Here is a 15,267-nt window from a genome sequence, read left to right on the forward strand (position 1 = left end):
GAGTTCTAGCAAAATAAGTATGATTTCTGTTGACTGGTACATTGGAATTAGCCGATAACAGGGCTCAAAGTGGGCGAAATCGCCGATGTGTAAACATCGTCGAGACTGCTAACTTCGTGAGAGCATAATTCCGTAAGTTTTCCATCAAATTTCATACTTTTGGTTTCATTATGATCGGGAAAAGAATCTCTTTTTTTCATATGAAAAAAAAAATTCGAAAAATTTCCGACCCAGAGAATAAGTTTAGGAGAGGGCCTGCCGACCCTAAAAGGGTTAATATCGTGGAAACACACTCATCATTCAGATTTAATAGGCTTTAATGGACACCCCTTCTCCCCTAATAATCCATTAAATCTAGGTTCACTGTATTTAGTAGAGATATACAACATCCACTTACACTATTATGGAAAAACTGATTACGAATATCTACCATACACTCCTTAAATCATAATAATAATTATGCCAAAAGAACAACAAAATGTCTATCCTACTTCAGTGTGTTGTCAATCTGATACAACCTGAGAAACTTGTTCATGCAGATGATTAGTACAGTATAAAATTTATGAAGCAGCACTAAACTGTTATTAATGCCTGAAGAATGAGAGGTATGATCCATAGAAAGGGAGTCCAATTCCTTGGAGTAAGGGTAATGCCAAAAGGAACAAGCCTCCTGGTTACCCCTCGGCATGCTATAAAACTAGTTTAACCACCCTTCAAAAACTATTGCCCATCACTCATGTGTCCACTTAACAGATATATACAGTGGACCCCTGACATTCGATACTAATCCATTCCTGAGAGCTCATCGAATGTCGAAAATATCAAAAGTCGAATTAATTTTCCCCATAAGAAATAATGGAAATCAAATTAATCCGTGTAAGACACCCAAAAGTACGAAAAAAAAATTTACCACATGAAATATTAAGTTTAATGCAATAGAATAATTACAATAACAACAATAACAATAGAATAATAACAATAGAATAATTGACACTTACCTTTAATGAAGATCTGGTGATGATTGATGGGATGGGAGGAGGGGAGAGTGTCGAAGTTGTTACTGTTTAGAAGGGAAATCCCCTTCCATTAGGACTTGAGGTAGCAAGTCCTTTTCTGGGGTTACTTCCCTTCTTTTAATGCCACTAGGACCAGCTTGAGAGTCACTGGACCTCTGTCGCCGTTCCTTTAAGATTTGTCTAAAATGGGCCATAACATTGTCATTGTAATAGTCACCAGCACAGCTTGCAATAGCTGTGTTAGGGTGATTTTCATCCATAAAGGTTTGCAGCTCAACCCACTTTGCACACATTTCCTTAATTTTTGAAGTAGGCACAATGGAGTCCACAACTGGCATAGGCTTCTCAGGGTTAGCCCCAAACCCTTCAAAATCTTTCTTAATTTCCATACTAATTCTCACCCTTCTTACCACAGGGTTGGCACTAGAAGCTTTCTTGGGGCCCATGGTGACATTTTGCAGAAACAAGCACGAAAAACAGTGATAATATGGATAATATGGAATGTACCGAATGTATCCTTAGATGCGCGCACAATGGCTGGCTTGTAAATACTGGCACACACGGGGCAGTTCAGGCCACACGTGGACACATATCGTATGAATCGTATAAAATGTCGGGTTTTCCATCGAATGTCGAGGCAAAATTTTTGCGTTAAAATGCATCGAATGTCAGATTTATCGAATGTCGATGCCATCGAATGCCAGGGGGCCCACTGTATACCATAGTGCTCAAACACTGCTTACACAGGTCACCACCATAAAAGAAATACTCAAGTCTTACTTATCAATGGCTCAGTATTTAGAGCACAAAGGTAAAGGTACAAGGACAGACTCCTAGAGGTCACCGAGTTAAAAAAAAAAAAAAAAAAAAAGAAAGTCCACAAGTGGTAAAATGCCTCCTTCAATAAATGTTTTGACTGTGCATGTGTCTTTTTCTCACACCATTTGAACTACAACATCCCCACCTATTCTTCAGAATGCAAGCACTGAACTTCCAAACTTTTAGAACTTGAGTCTTGCTAAATGGTTGCCCTGAATCCCTTCATGCATTAATTTCATTTTCATATGCAACATCTATCTACAGCACTTTAGATTATAAAGGCACAGAAAAAATAAAAACCAACAATAGTGAGTATGCAGTGTTATTGGTCTAAATCACGTCATAATGAGCCTTATATCTTACCGCTTTGTTGTACCAGCTGGGAAGAGATTTACAGCCTTGATAAGAAGCTGGAGATCATCCTGGCACCAACTTTTGTGAGACAAGCCTTCACCACCACTTCCACTGCCACCCCTGGATGCTGCTGCTGCTACTTCCTCTCTCTCACGTTTAATGCGATTACGAACTTCAGTTACCTAGATAAAGGAGTTCAGTATTTTTATCTTCTACTATATCCAACATACAATGCTTGTCATTAAAGAATGCCAGGTGGAAGTCACGAGTATACTTTAATATCCAGGGTAATGCCCTACCCAGGTAGGTTTATCAATGAGACAAAGTTATGCTGGCCTGACAACTAAAGTGGGACGTTTCAGGATTTTCTAAGCCTACTGGTTGCACCCAAAGTGCCTTCTGGGCTTGTGTGGTAAATGGTTTTGTGTCCTTGGTCCCCCTCTGACATGTGATCTTAAGAGCAGAGTTTGTCAGGCATTTTTGGCTACTGGCAAATTAATATAGGCAGAAGTAAGTCTCTGACACAAGAAACAATTGCTAAGGCCATCAATTGAAGGATACAGAAGCCATTAATGTGTGTGAAAGCATGCAGTAAGAACCTGGTGCAGTTCCTTGAAGACAGCATTAATAACATACCTAGATTAAAAGCACATCCAGAGAAACCTAGAAAAACATCCCCACTAATGTCAATAATATACCTAGAATTGCTTTGACACGTGCCAGAGTCTTTCATGCAGTATGGTGCATGGTTTTTATGCAAGACAGTGCTCCTTGCCACAACATGAAATCTGCTGTTCAGTGGCTTCATGCCAATGCAGTATCCTCCTTTGATGACTGGCTAAAGAGATCTAATAAGGATAAGGGAATCACCCCACTTTCATGGCTTTAGGACACTATACACGAGTCTCGGGGGATTTTGTTTTTTCAACATGACAGCCATCTTCCATCGAGGCAGGGTGACCCAGAAAGAAAGAAAAACCCAACAAGACTGAAAAAACTTTCATCACTCAACACCTTCACCAGCACTCATTTACAATCACTCTCTTTCCAGAGGCACTCAGATACAACAGTTTAGATGTCCCTCCAAACTGCCAATATCTTAAACCCCTCCTTTAACCCTTTGACTGTTTCGGTCATATACGTCTTACGCACCACTATTTCTGACGTATTCATATGCATAAATTCTAGCGGCTTCAAATCAAGCGGGAGAAAGCTGGTAGGTCCACATGTGAGAGAATGGGTCTGTGTGGTCAGTGTGCACCACATAAAAAAAAACTCCTGCAGCACGCAGTGCGTAATGAGAAAAAAAACTCTGACTGTTTTTTTTTGGATTAAAACGCTGACTTTGAGGTGTATTTTCGTATAGTATTTATCGTTGTATTCTCATTTTCCTGGTCTCAGGTGATAAACTAGAAAACACATTACAGAAACAGAGATGATTTTGATTACTTTCACGATGAAAACGACCTTGAAATTGAGCTCAAAGTAGCGGAAATGTTCGATTTTTACCAATGTTCAGGAGTAAGCAAATCACACCACACGTCCAATACACTTCAACTGGGGAGTCTGATATTCTTTCACTAGTGCATTGATATTATTTATATGATTTTTACAATAATGCAGTAGTCTGCATAACAGTAAATTTTGTATTTTTTTGTATGAACAAAAAATCAAAATAGAAAGCAATAGTAATACAAGAGGGGCCTAGAGACATGACTAATGAACAGAGGATATGTTATTTTAGTGCCAAGAATGTCTACATTGTTTATTCTGGACCCTATTTTGAAATTGGCATCTTTTTTAATTTGCGTGAAATTGGCCAAATTGCCAATTTCTGACCACTTTATTGGGTAGTTCAAATCAGTAAATGGGCAATTTCTTGTACTCAACAGATAGAAAAAATGGAGTTCTAAAGAAATAGCTATGAGTTTAGTCAACTGGAACAACAGAATTGGCCAAAAACAGGGCTCAAAGTTGGTGAAATCGCTGATGCGTATATGTCGCTGAGACTGCTAACTTCGCAGGAACGTAATTTCGTGAGTTTTCGACCAAATTTCATACTTTTGGTGTCATTACCATCGGGAAAAGATTCTCTATCATTTCATAAGAAAAAATAATTTATTTTTTTCCAAAAATTTATTGACATAGAATGACAGTTTCAGAAAGGCGCCTGTACAGCAATGCATGCAACCATATGACCTGTCTTTGTAATACTCATTTGTGCTTTATTGTTATCTGTTTACAATAATGTTTTATCACTGATTACATCATTGCTTGGTTAATCTTAAGTTAATTCTAAGCCTGCCCGTAATGCTATGCATACAAGTGGCTTTGGCATGCTGCTCTTACCTGTATTTTTTGTACCTCTGTATGTATGTTCAAATTAATAAATAAGTAAATAAATAAATTGTACTTCCCATTTCCAGGACTCAAGTCCGGCTTACCAGTTTCTCTGAATCCCTTCACAAAATATTACCCTGCTCATACGCCAACAGTTCATCAGGTCCCAAAAACCATTCGTATCCATTCACTCCTATCTAACACGCTCACGCACGCTTGCTGGAAGTCCAAGCCCTTCGCCCATAAAACCTCCTTTACCCCCCTCCCTCCAACCTTTTCAGGGACGACCCCTACCCCACCTTCCTTCCTCAACAGATTTATGCACTCTTCAAGTCATTCTACTTTGTTCCATTCTCTTTAAATGACCAAACCACCTCAACAGCCCCTCTTCAGCCCTCTGATTAACCCTTTCAGGGTTTTTGATGTACTAGTACGGCTTACGCACCAGGGTTATTGACGTACTAGTACGCCTAAATTCTAGCGCCTTCAAATCTAGCGAGAGAAAGCTGGTAGGCCTACATATGAAAGAATGGGTCTATGTGCTCAGTGTGCGCAGTATAAAAAAAATCCTGCAGCACACAGTGCGTAATGAGAAAAAAACTGACCGTGTTTTTGGATTAAAACAGTGACTTTGCACTGTATTTTCATATGGTATTTACGGTTGTATTCTAGTTTTCCTGGTCTCATTTTATAGAATGGAACACATATTACAGAAATTGAGATGGTTTTGACTGGTTTCACAATGAAAAGTACCTTGAAATTGAGCTCAAAGTAGCAGAAATGTTCGATATTTACCAAAGTTCAAAAGTAAACAAATCATGTCAAGTGTCCAATACACGTCAACTGGTGAGTCTAATATTCTTTCACAAGTGCGCTGATATTATTTATACCATTTCTACACTAATGCAGTAATCTGCACAAGAGTAAATCTATTTTTTGTAAGAATAAAAGTATTAACCCTGAAAGGGTTAATACTTTTAGTAACTGCACACCTCCTCTTAATTTCCACCCTACGAATTCTCTGCATAATATTTACACCACACATTGCCTTTAACCCTTAAACTGTCCAAACGTAGATCTACATTCACTCGTATAGCACTCCGAACATAGATCTATGTTTTATTTTACATGCTTTCAAATGTAAAAAAAAAAAAAAGTAGATCTATGTTCGGAGCACTACACGAGTGAATGTAGATCTAAGTTTGGACAGTTTAAGGGTTAGACATGACATCTCCACCACCCCCAGCTGCCTCCTCGCTGCAGCATTTACAACCCATGCTTCACACCCATATTAAAGTGTTGGTACCACCATACTCTAGTATACAGTGGACCCCCGCATAACGATATTAATCCGTGCATGAGAGCTCATTGTTATGCGAAATTATCGTTATGCGGATGAATTTACCCCATAAGAAATAATGGAAATCAAATTAATCCGTGCAAGACACCCCAAAGTATGAAAAAAAAAATTTTTACCACATGAAATATTAATTTTAATACACACAAACTGAAAAAGGCATGAACAATTACATGACACTTACCTTTATTGAAGATCTGGTGATGATTGATGGGATGGGAGGAGGAGAGAGTCTTAATGTTTAGAAGGGGAATCCCCTTCCATTAAGACTTGAGGTGTCAAGTCCTTTTCTGGGGTTACTACCCTTCTTCTTTTAATGCCACTAGGACCAGCTTCAGAGTCACTGGACTTCTGTCGCACAACATATCTGTCCATAGTGGCCTGTACCTCTCGTTCCTTTATGACTTCCCTAAAGTGTTTCACAACATTGTCAGTGCAATAGTCACCAGCACGGCTTGCAATAGCTGTGTGAGGGTGATTTTCATCCATAAAGGTTTGCACTTTCAGCCACATTGCACAGATTTCCTTAATCTTTGTAGTAGACAACTTCTTCAATTTCTCTATCCCCTCCTCCGAACCAGTTTCCTCAGGTCTGGCCTCTTGCTGTTGAAGTTGATCTATCAGCTCATCAGTGGTTAGTTCTTCATTGTCCTCCTCCACCAACTCTTCCACATCATCCCCACTAACCTCCAACCCCAAGGACTTCCCCAATGCCACAACTGATTCCTCAACTGGCATACTCCTCTCAGGGTTAGCCTCAAATCCTTCAAAATCCCTTTTGTCTACACATTCTGGCCACAGTTTCTTCCAAGCAGAGTTCAAGGTCCTCTTAGTCACTCCCTCCCAAGCCTTACCTATAAGGTTTACACAATTGAGGATATTAAAGTGATCTCTCCAAAACTCTCTTAGAGTCAGTCGAGTTTCTGAGGTCACTACAAAGCACCTTTCAAACAGAGCTTTTGTGTACAGTTTTTTGAAGTTTGCAATAACCTGCTGGTCCGTGGGCTGCAGGAGAGGAGTGGTATTAGGAGGCAAAAACTTCACCTTAATGAACTTCATGTCTCCATAAAGTCACTCTGCCACGTCTGTAGGATGACCAGGGGCATTGTCTAACACCAGGAGGCACTTAAGGTCTAATTTACTTTCAGTTAGGTAATCTTTCACATTGGGGCAAATGCATGGTGTAACCAGTCATAGAAAAAGTCCCTAGTGACCCATGCCTTACTGTTTGCCCTCCACAGCACACACAAATTAGCCTTGAGGATATTTTTTTGTCTGAACGCTCTGGGAGTTTCTGAGTGATACACTAATAAAGGCTTCACTTTGCAATCACCAGTAGCATTGGAACACATCAACAGAGTAAGCCTGTCTTTCATAGGCTTATGTCCTGGGAGTGCCTTTTCCTCCTCAGTAATGTAGGTCCTGCTTGGCATTTTCTTCCAAAACAGGCCTGTTTCATCACAATTAAACACTTGTTCAGGTTTCAGTCCTTCACTTTCTATGTACTCCTTGAATTCCTGCACATATTTTTCAGCTGCTTTGTGGTCCGAACTGGCAGCCTCACCATGCCTTATCACACTATGTATGCCACTACGCTTCTTAAATCTCTCAAACCAACCTTTGCTGGCCTTAAATTCACTCACATCATCACTAGTTGCAGGCATTTTTTTAATTAAATCCTGATGCAACTTCCTAGCCTTTTCACTTATGATCACTTGAGAGATGCTATCTCCTGCTATCTGTTTTTCATTTATCCACACCAATAAGAGTCTCTCAACATCTTCCATCACTTGTGATCTCTGTTTCGAAAACACAGTTGAACCTTTGGCAAGAACAGCTTCCTTGATTGCCTTTTTGTTGCCCACAATAGTAGCGATGGTTGACTGGGGTTTACTATACAACCTGGCCAGCTCGGAGACACGCACTCCACTTTCATACTTATCAATGATCTCTTTCTTCATCTCTATAGTAATTCTCACCCTTATTCCTGTAGGGTTGGCACTAGAAGCTTTCTTGGGGCCCATGGTCACTTATTTTGCAGATAAAATCACCAAAAACACTGTAATAATACAAAATATTCCGATTGTATGCTTGGATGTTACCGCAGAGGCTGGCTGGTAAACAATGCCACCGGCGGAACATGTGAGGGTGGCTAAGGCCGCACATCAGACGCGTCTTGGACGAGCAGCGTTGAGCGGGCTTTTTAGCGGTATGCGAGGCAAAATCTTAGCGATAAAATGCATCGGTATGCGGATTTAACGATATGTAAGGCCAACGGTATGCAGGGGTCCACTGTATTCCCTTCTTTGCCTCCATGGATTACGTTCTTTGTCTCCACAGATACCTCAATGCACCACTCACCTTTTTTCCTTTATCAATTTTATGCTTTACCTCATCCTTCATAAACCCATCTGCTGAAAAGTCAACTTGCAAATATCTAAAACCATTCTCTTCCATACTCTCTCCCTCCAATGTGATATCCAATTTTTCTTCATCTAAATCGTTTGATACCCTCATCACCTTACTCTTACCTATGTTCACTTTCAACTTTCTACCTTTACACACCCTCTCAAACTCGTCCACTAACCTTTGCAACTTTTCTTTAGAATCCCCCATAAGCACAGTATCATCAGTAAAAAGTAACTGAGTCAACTATCATTTTATATTTGATTTCCCATAATTTAATCCCACCCCTCTCCCCAACACCCTAGCATTTACTTTGTTTACAACCCCATCTGTAAATATGTTAAACAACCATGGTGACACTACACATACCTGTCTTAGACTTACTTTTACTGGGAAGTAATCTCCCTCTCTCCTACACACTCTAACCTGACCCTCATAAAAACTCTTTACAGCATTTAGTAACTTACTACCTATTCCATACACTTGCAACATCTGCCACATTGCTCCCTTATCCACTTTATCATATGCCTTTTCTAAATTCATAAATACAAAGAAAACTTCCCTACCTTTATCTAAATACTGTTCACATATATACTTAAATGTAAACACATGATCTACACATACCCCTATCCGTTCTAAAGCTTCCTTGCTCATCTGCAATCCTGCTCCCTGTCTTACCTGTAATTTTTGCAATAATAACCCTACCATACACTTTACCTGGTATACACAGTAAACTTATTCCCCTATAATTTTTACAAACTCTTTTGTCCCCCTTCCTTTTATTTAAAGGAATTATACACACTCTTTACCAATCCCTAGGTACCTTCCCCTCATTCATGCATCTTTTTTTTTTATTAACACATCGGCCGTCCCCCACCAAGGCAGGGTGGCCCAAAAAAGAAAAACTTTCACCATCATTCACTCCATCACTGTCTTGCCAGAGGCATTCTTATACTAAAGTTATAAAACTTCAACATGAACATTCCTCCTTCAGAGTGCCAGCACTGTACTTTCCATCTCCTGCCGGTTTCCCTAAATCCTTTCATAAATGTTACCTTGCTCACACTCCAACAGCACATCAAGTTCTAAAAACCATTTGTCTCCATTCGTTCCTAACACACTCACGCATGCTTGCTGGAAGTACAAGCCCCTCTCACACAAAACCTCCTTTACCCCCTCCCTCCAACCTTCCCTCCACAACAGATTTATACATTCTTGAAGTCATTCTATTTTGTTCCATCCTCTCTATATGTCTGAACCACATTAACCCTTTCAGGGTCCGTGCCATAGTACTACGGCTTTGAGTTCTGGGTCCAAACCGTAGTTCTAAGCCATGAGCTCAGCTCACTCAGATAAGCTGTTAGCGGTAAATTTGGGCCTAGATATGAGAGAATACATCTATGTGGTAAGTGTGCACCACATAAAACAAATCCTGCAGCACACAATGAATAATGAGAGAAAAAACTGAGACCGTAATTTTGGATTAAAACAGCGACTTTGCTGTGTTTTTTCGTATTTTTTTATAGCTGTATTTGTGATTTCTTGGTCTCATTTGATAGAAGTGTACCTCATCAATTCTATGATTCACCTCATCTTTTATAGACCCATCTGCTGACATGTCCACTCCTAAATATCTGAATGCAATCACCTCCTCCATACTCTCTCCTGCCAATCTTTTATTACTTAATTTTTTTTGTTATTCTCATCACCTTACTCTTTATTATATTCACTTTTAATTTTCTTCTTTTACATACCCTACCGAACTCACCGACCAACCTCTGCAACTTTTCTTCAGAATCTCCCAAAAGCAGTGTCATCAGCAAAGAGCAACTGTGACAACTCCCACTTTGTGTTACATTCTTTATCTTTTAACCCCACACCTTTTGCCAACACCTGAGCATTCACTTCTCTTACAACCCCATCTATAAATATATTAAACAACCATGGTGACAGCACACATCTCTCTCTCTCCTACATACTCTAACCTGAGATTCACTATCCTCATAAAAACTCTTCACTGCTTTCAGTAACCTACCTCCTATTCCATACAGTTGCAACATCTGCCACATTGCTCCCCTATCCACCCTGTCATATACCTTTTCCAAATCCATAAATGCCACAAAAACCTCTTTACCCTTACCTATATACTGCTCACCTATATGTTCCACTGTAAACACAGTCTCCACACCGCCTACCTTTCCTAAAGCTTCCTTGTTCATCTGCTATCCTACTCTCCGTGTTACTCTTAATTCTTTCAATAACTACATTACACTTTACAAAGTATACTCAACAGACTTATTCCTCTATAATTTATGCACTCTCTTTTATCCCCTTTGCCTTTATACAAAGGAACTATGCATGCTCTCTGCCAATCCCTAGGTACCTTACCCTCTTCCATACATTTATTAAATAAAAGCACCAACCACTCCAAAACTATATCCCCACCTGCTTTTAACATTTCTATCTTTATCCCATCAATCCCAGCTGCCTTACTCCTTTTCATTCTACCCACTGCCTCATGAACTTCCCCTACACTTACAACTGGCTCTTCCTCACTCCTACAAGATGTTATTCCTCCTTGCCCTATACATGAAATCACAGCTTTCCCATCTTCATCAACATTTAACAATTCCTCAAAATATTCCCTCCATCTTCCCAATACCTCTAACTCTCCATTTAATAACTCTCCTCTCCTATTTTTAACTATCAAATCCATTCATTCCTTAGGCTTTCTCATCTTATTAATCTCACTGCAAAACTTTTCTTATTCTCAGCAAAATTTGTTGATAACATCTCACCCACTCTCTCATTTGCCCTCTTTTTACATTGCTTCACCACTCTCTTAACCTCTCTTTCTCTCCATATACTCCATATCCTTGAAAAGGTTGGAGGGAGGGGGTAAAGGAGGTTTTGTGGGCGAGGGACTTGGACTTCCAGCAAGCGTGCATGAGCATGTTAGATAGGAGTGAATGAAGACGAATGGTATTTGAGACCTGACAAGCTGTTGGAGTGTGAGCAGGGTAATATTTAGTGAAGGGATTCAGGGAAACAGATTATTTTTATATAGCCGGCCTTGAGTCCTGGAAATGGGAAGTACAATGCCTGCACTTTAAAGGAGGGGTTTGGGATATTGGCAGTTCGGAGGAATATGTTGTGTATCTTTATACGTATATGCTTCTAAACTGTTGTATTATGAGCACCTATGCAAAAACAGTGATTATGTGTGAGTGAGGTGAAAGTATTTTCTTTCTGGGGATTTTCTTTCTTTTTTGGGTCACCCTGCCTCAATGGGAGACGGCCGACTTGCTGAAAAAAAAAATAAATAAATACTCCTCCCTCCTTACATCACTTCTACTTTGTAAAAATCTCTCATATGCTAACTTTTTCTCCCTTACCACTCTCTTTACATTATTCCACCAAACGCTCTTCTTCCCGCCCAAACCCACTTTCCTGTAACCACAAACTTCTGCTGAACACTCTAACACTACATTTTTAAACCTACCCCATACCTCTTCGACTCCATTGCCTATGCTCTCACTAGCCCATCTACCCTCCAATAGTTGTTTATATCTTGCCCTAACTGCCTCCTCCTTTAATTTATAAACCTTCACCTCTCTCTCTCTCTCTCTCACTTGCTGCTTCTATATTTCCGACATATCTGTCGCCCCTTTATAAACATGCACATCCTGAAGTCTACCCAACAGTCTTTTATCTACCAACACATAGTCCAACAAACTACTGTCAATATGCCCTACATCATATCTTGTATACTTATTAATCCTCTACTTCTTAAAATATGTATTACCTATAACCAAGCCCCTTTCTATACAAAGTTCAAAGGGCCCCCATTATCATTTACACCTGGCACCCCAAACTTACCTACCACACCCTCTCTAAATGTTTCTCCTACTTTAACATTTAGGTCCCCTGCCACAATTACTCTCTCACTTGCTTCAAAAATTCCTACACACTCGCTTAACCTCCCCAAAAATCTCTCTCCTCTACACCCCTCTCTTCTCCAGATGCATACACACTTATTATAACCCACTTTTTGCATCCAACCCTTATTTTAATCCACATAATCTTTGAATTTATACATTTTCTCACACTGGGGCCAAACACTTCAATGGACCCACTCTTTGAAAATTTGCCTTGTGACCCATGCCTTATTATTTGCTTTCCACAAGACACATAACTTGTTCTTTATGACATGGTTTTTCTTAAACACTCTGGGATTTTCTGAATGATACACAAGTAAAGGCTTTACTTTAAAATCACCACTAGCGTAGGCACAGAACAAAAGAGTTAGCCTGTCTTCCATAGGCTTGTGTCCTGGGAGTGCCTTTTGCTCCTGAGTAATGTAGGTCCTCTTTGGCATTTTCTTCCAAAACAGGCCTGTTTCGTCACAACTGAACACTTGTTGGGATTTGAATTTTTCAGTGTCTACATAAACCTTAAACTCCTGTACAAACTTCTCAGCTGCCCATTTGTCTGAACTGGCTGCCTCACCATGCCTTACAACTTTGTGTATGCCACTACGCTTCTTAAATCTGTCAAACCAGCCTCTGCTGGCCTTAAATTCACTATCAGCACTGGTTCCAGGAGTTTTCTGTACCAGATCGGCATGCAAATCATTAATTCTCCACGCATCAACACCGCTCCCAACAAAGTTGTGATGAATACAAATTCTAGAACATAACTTGAAGACAGTAGAACTATGTACCGAAGATGAGGTAATCAGTCCCTCAACCTAGGAGTAGGTGCGAAGAGCACCATATTCACAAATAATCGTCTCTGAAACACTATCACCTGCCATCTCTTTATCCTTGATCCACACCAGCAACAACTTCTCAACCTCTTCAACTATTTGTGGTCTTTTTATGGTTAGCATATTAACACCTTTCGCAACATCAGCTTCCTTGATTTGTTCTTTCTTTGCCAGGAGAGAAGAGATGGTTGAATTGTTTTTCTCATACATCCTGGCAAGCTCAAGTTTCACACCACTCTCATACTTCTGTATTATTTCCTTCTTCACATCTATGGTGTTTTCTCACTTTCTTTACCAAAGGGGTACCACTAGCATGTTTCTTTGGGCCCATGGTAGCTTATTTCACAGTCCCACAAGCACTAAACACAATGAATTAATCATAAAATGTTTGAATGAGACCGCAGGTTAGTGTTCACTCAAGCATCAAGAAAACCAGACTCGTTCACGGTGCCTGCACGGGGACGTGGACAGAGCGGGCAGGCAGACAAATCCAGTACTCAGCAGTTCGAAAAAAGGGGCAAGTTCGATAATGGGGACAAAGTTGGTTAAAAAAATAAAAAGCGGCCGATTTTCGAAGAGTTCGATAAGCGATACGTTCAAAATTTAAGGTTCCACTGTATAAATAACATAGAAACCTGATAAATACTCTAGAATGAATAAAATTTGTCATTATGTGACAAGTGTAGGCGGCCACAACCACTCCCGCATTGCTGTGGTAATCACTGTCATCTAGTGACAGCCTTTCGAAGTCGTCTATTATTATAATTATTATGTAGTACATTATTATTATACATGTACATGTATTATTATATGTACTATTTTATTATTATGATAATTATTATTATTATTAATATTATTATTAAATATTTTTATACAGTGGTACCCTGAGTTTCAAACTTTCTTTGTTCCAGAAGGCTGTTCGAGTGCCGTTACCAAATGAATTTGTTCCCATAAGGAATAATGTAAATTAGATTAGTCCATTTCAGACCCTCAAAAATACATTTACAAAAGCACTTACAATAATGCACTTACATAACTGGTCGAGTTGGGAGCAGTTCAAAACTTGGGGTACCACTGTACTATTATTATTATACATATTAATAATAATAATATGTATAATAATAATAGTACAGTGGTACCCCAAGTTTTGAACTGCTCCCAACTCGACCAGTTATGTAAGTACATTATTGTAAGTGCTTTTGTAAATGTATTTTTGAGGGTCTGAAATGGACTAATCTAATTTACATTATTCCTTATGGGAACAAATTCATTTGGTAACGGCACTCGAACAGCCTTCTGGAACAAAGAAAGTTTGAAACTCAGGGTACCACTGTATAAAAATATATAATAATAATAATAATAATAATATTATTATTATTATTATTACAATATAAATAATTTGTAATTTTTATTCACACAAAAAAACTAGAAGATTTGCTGTTAATGTAGATTACTGCATTATTGTAATAATTATATAAATAATGTCAACCCATTCATGACTTCATATTGGAATGGACAGTGATGTCATTTGTTTACTCTTGAACATCGCCAAAGAATCGAACATTTCTGCTATTTTGAGCTCATTTTCAAGGTACTTTTCATCTTGAAACCAATCAAAATCATATCTATTTCTGTAATATATCTTCCATTCTATCAAATGAGATAAAAAATGAGAATACAACCATAAAAATTATACAAAAATACTGCTAAGGGGCAGCTAATGGCTGAAAAGTGAACTCCGTTATTTATGGTACGATTTCTTTCATTTTTGGCGTACGTTAAGAAGCATCTTTCCATCATACATTGCCCAAGTTTCAATAAGATAGTCCAACAAACAACCAAGATCCAATTCCCTAGATCAAGAGCAAGAGCCCCTCATCACCGTGAAGGAATCTCCCTTGAGGCCCGCTCGTATCTGGAAATTTTTCTTGCATCTGGAAGCAAAAAACTGACCGAGCGACTGGTCATATCTGAGAAAAATTCACATGTGGATGCACTCATAAGTAGAGGTTCCACTATACACCTACCATCCAACTTACGACCTGCTCGACATATGACCACTCGACTGACGACCCAGTTTTGTATGCCAAATTTCTGGGAAATAAACAACTGTTTGTACTGTACACATTGTTTATCCTAAACCTTACAGTATAAAATACAGTACTAAGAGTATAAAAAGTGAAGTAAAAAATGAAATACCAAAATAA

The 15,267-nt window shown here is 39.1% G+C and overlaps 1 protein-coding gene across 1 annotated transcript in view; it reads right to left on the minus strand.

Moving 5' to 3' along the window:
• LOC128706578 (dnaJ homolog subfamily C member 2) overlaps positions 1-15,267 on the minus strand; it is a 100,276-nt gene that overhangs the window by 25,608 nt on the left and 59,401 nt on the right. The window contains exon 11 of the mRNA XM_053801519.2: positions 2,199-2,371. Within this exon, the coding sequence (XP_053657494.1) occupies positions 2,199-2,371 (173 nt within the window). The remainder of the gene's footprint in view (positions 1-2,198; positions 2,372-15,267) is intronic.

This window comes from Cherax quadricarinatus, chromosome 3 (genome assembly GCF_038502225.1).
Source record: "Cherax quadricarinatus isolate ZL_2023a chromosome 3, ASM3850222v1, whole genome shotgun sequence".
Classification (NCBI taxonomy): domain Eukaryota; kingdom Metazoa; phylum Arthropoda; class Malacostraca; order Decapoda; family Parastacidae; genus Cherax; species Cherax quadricarinatus.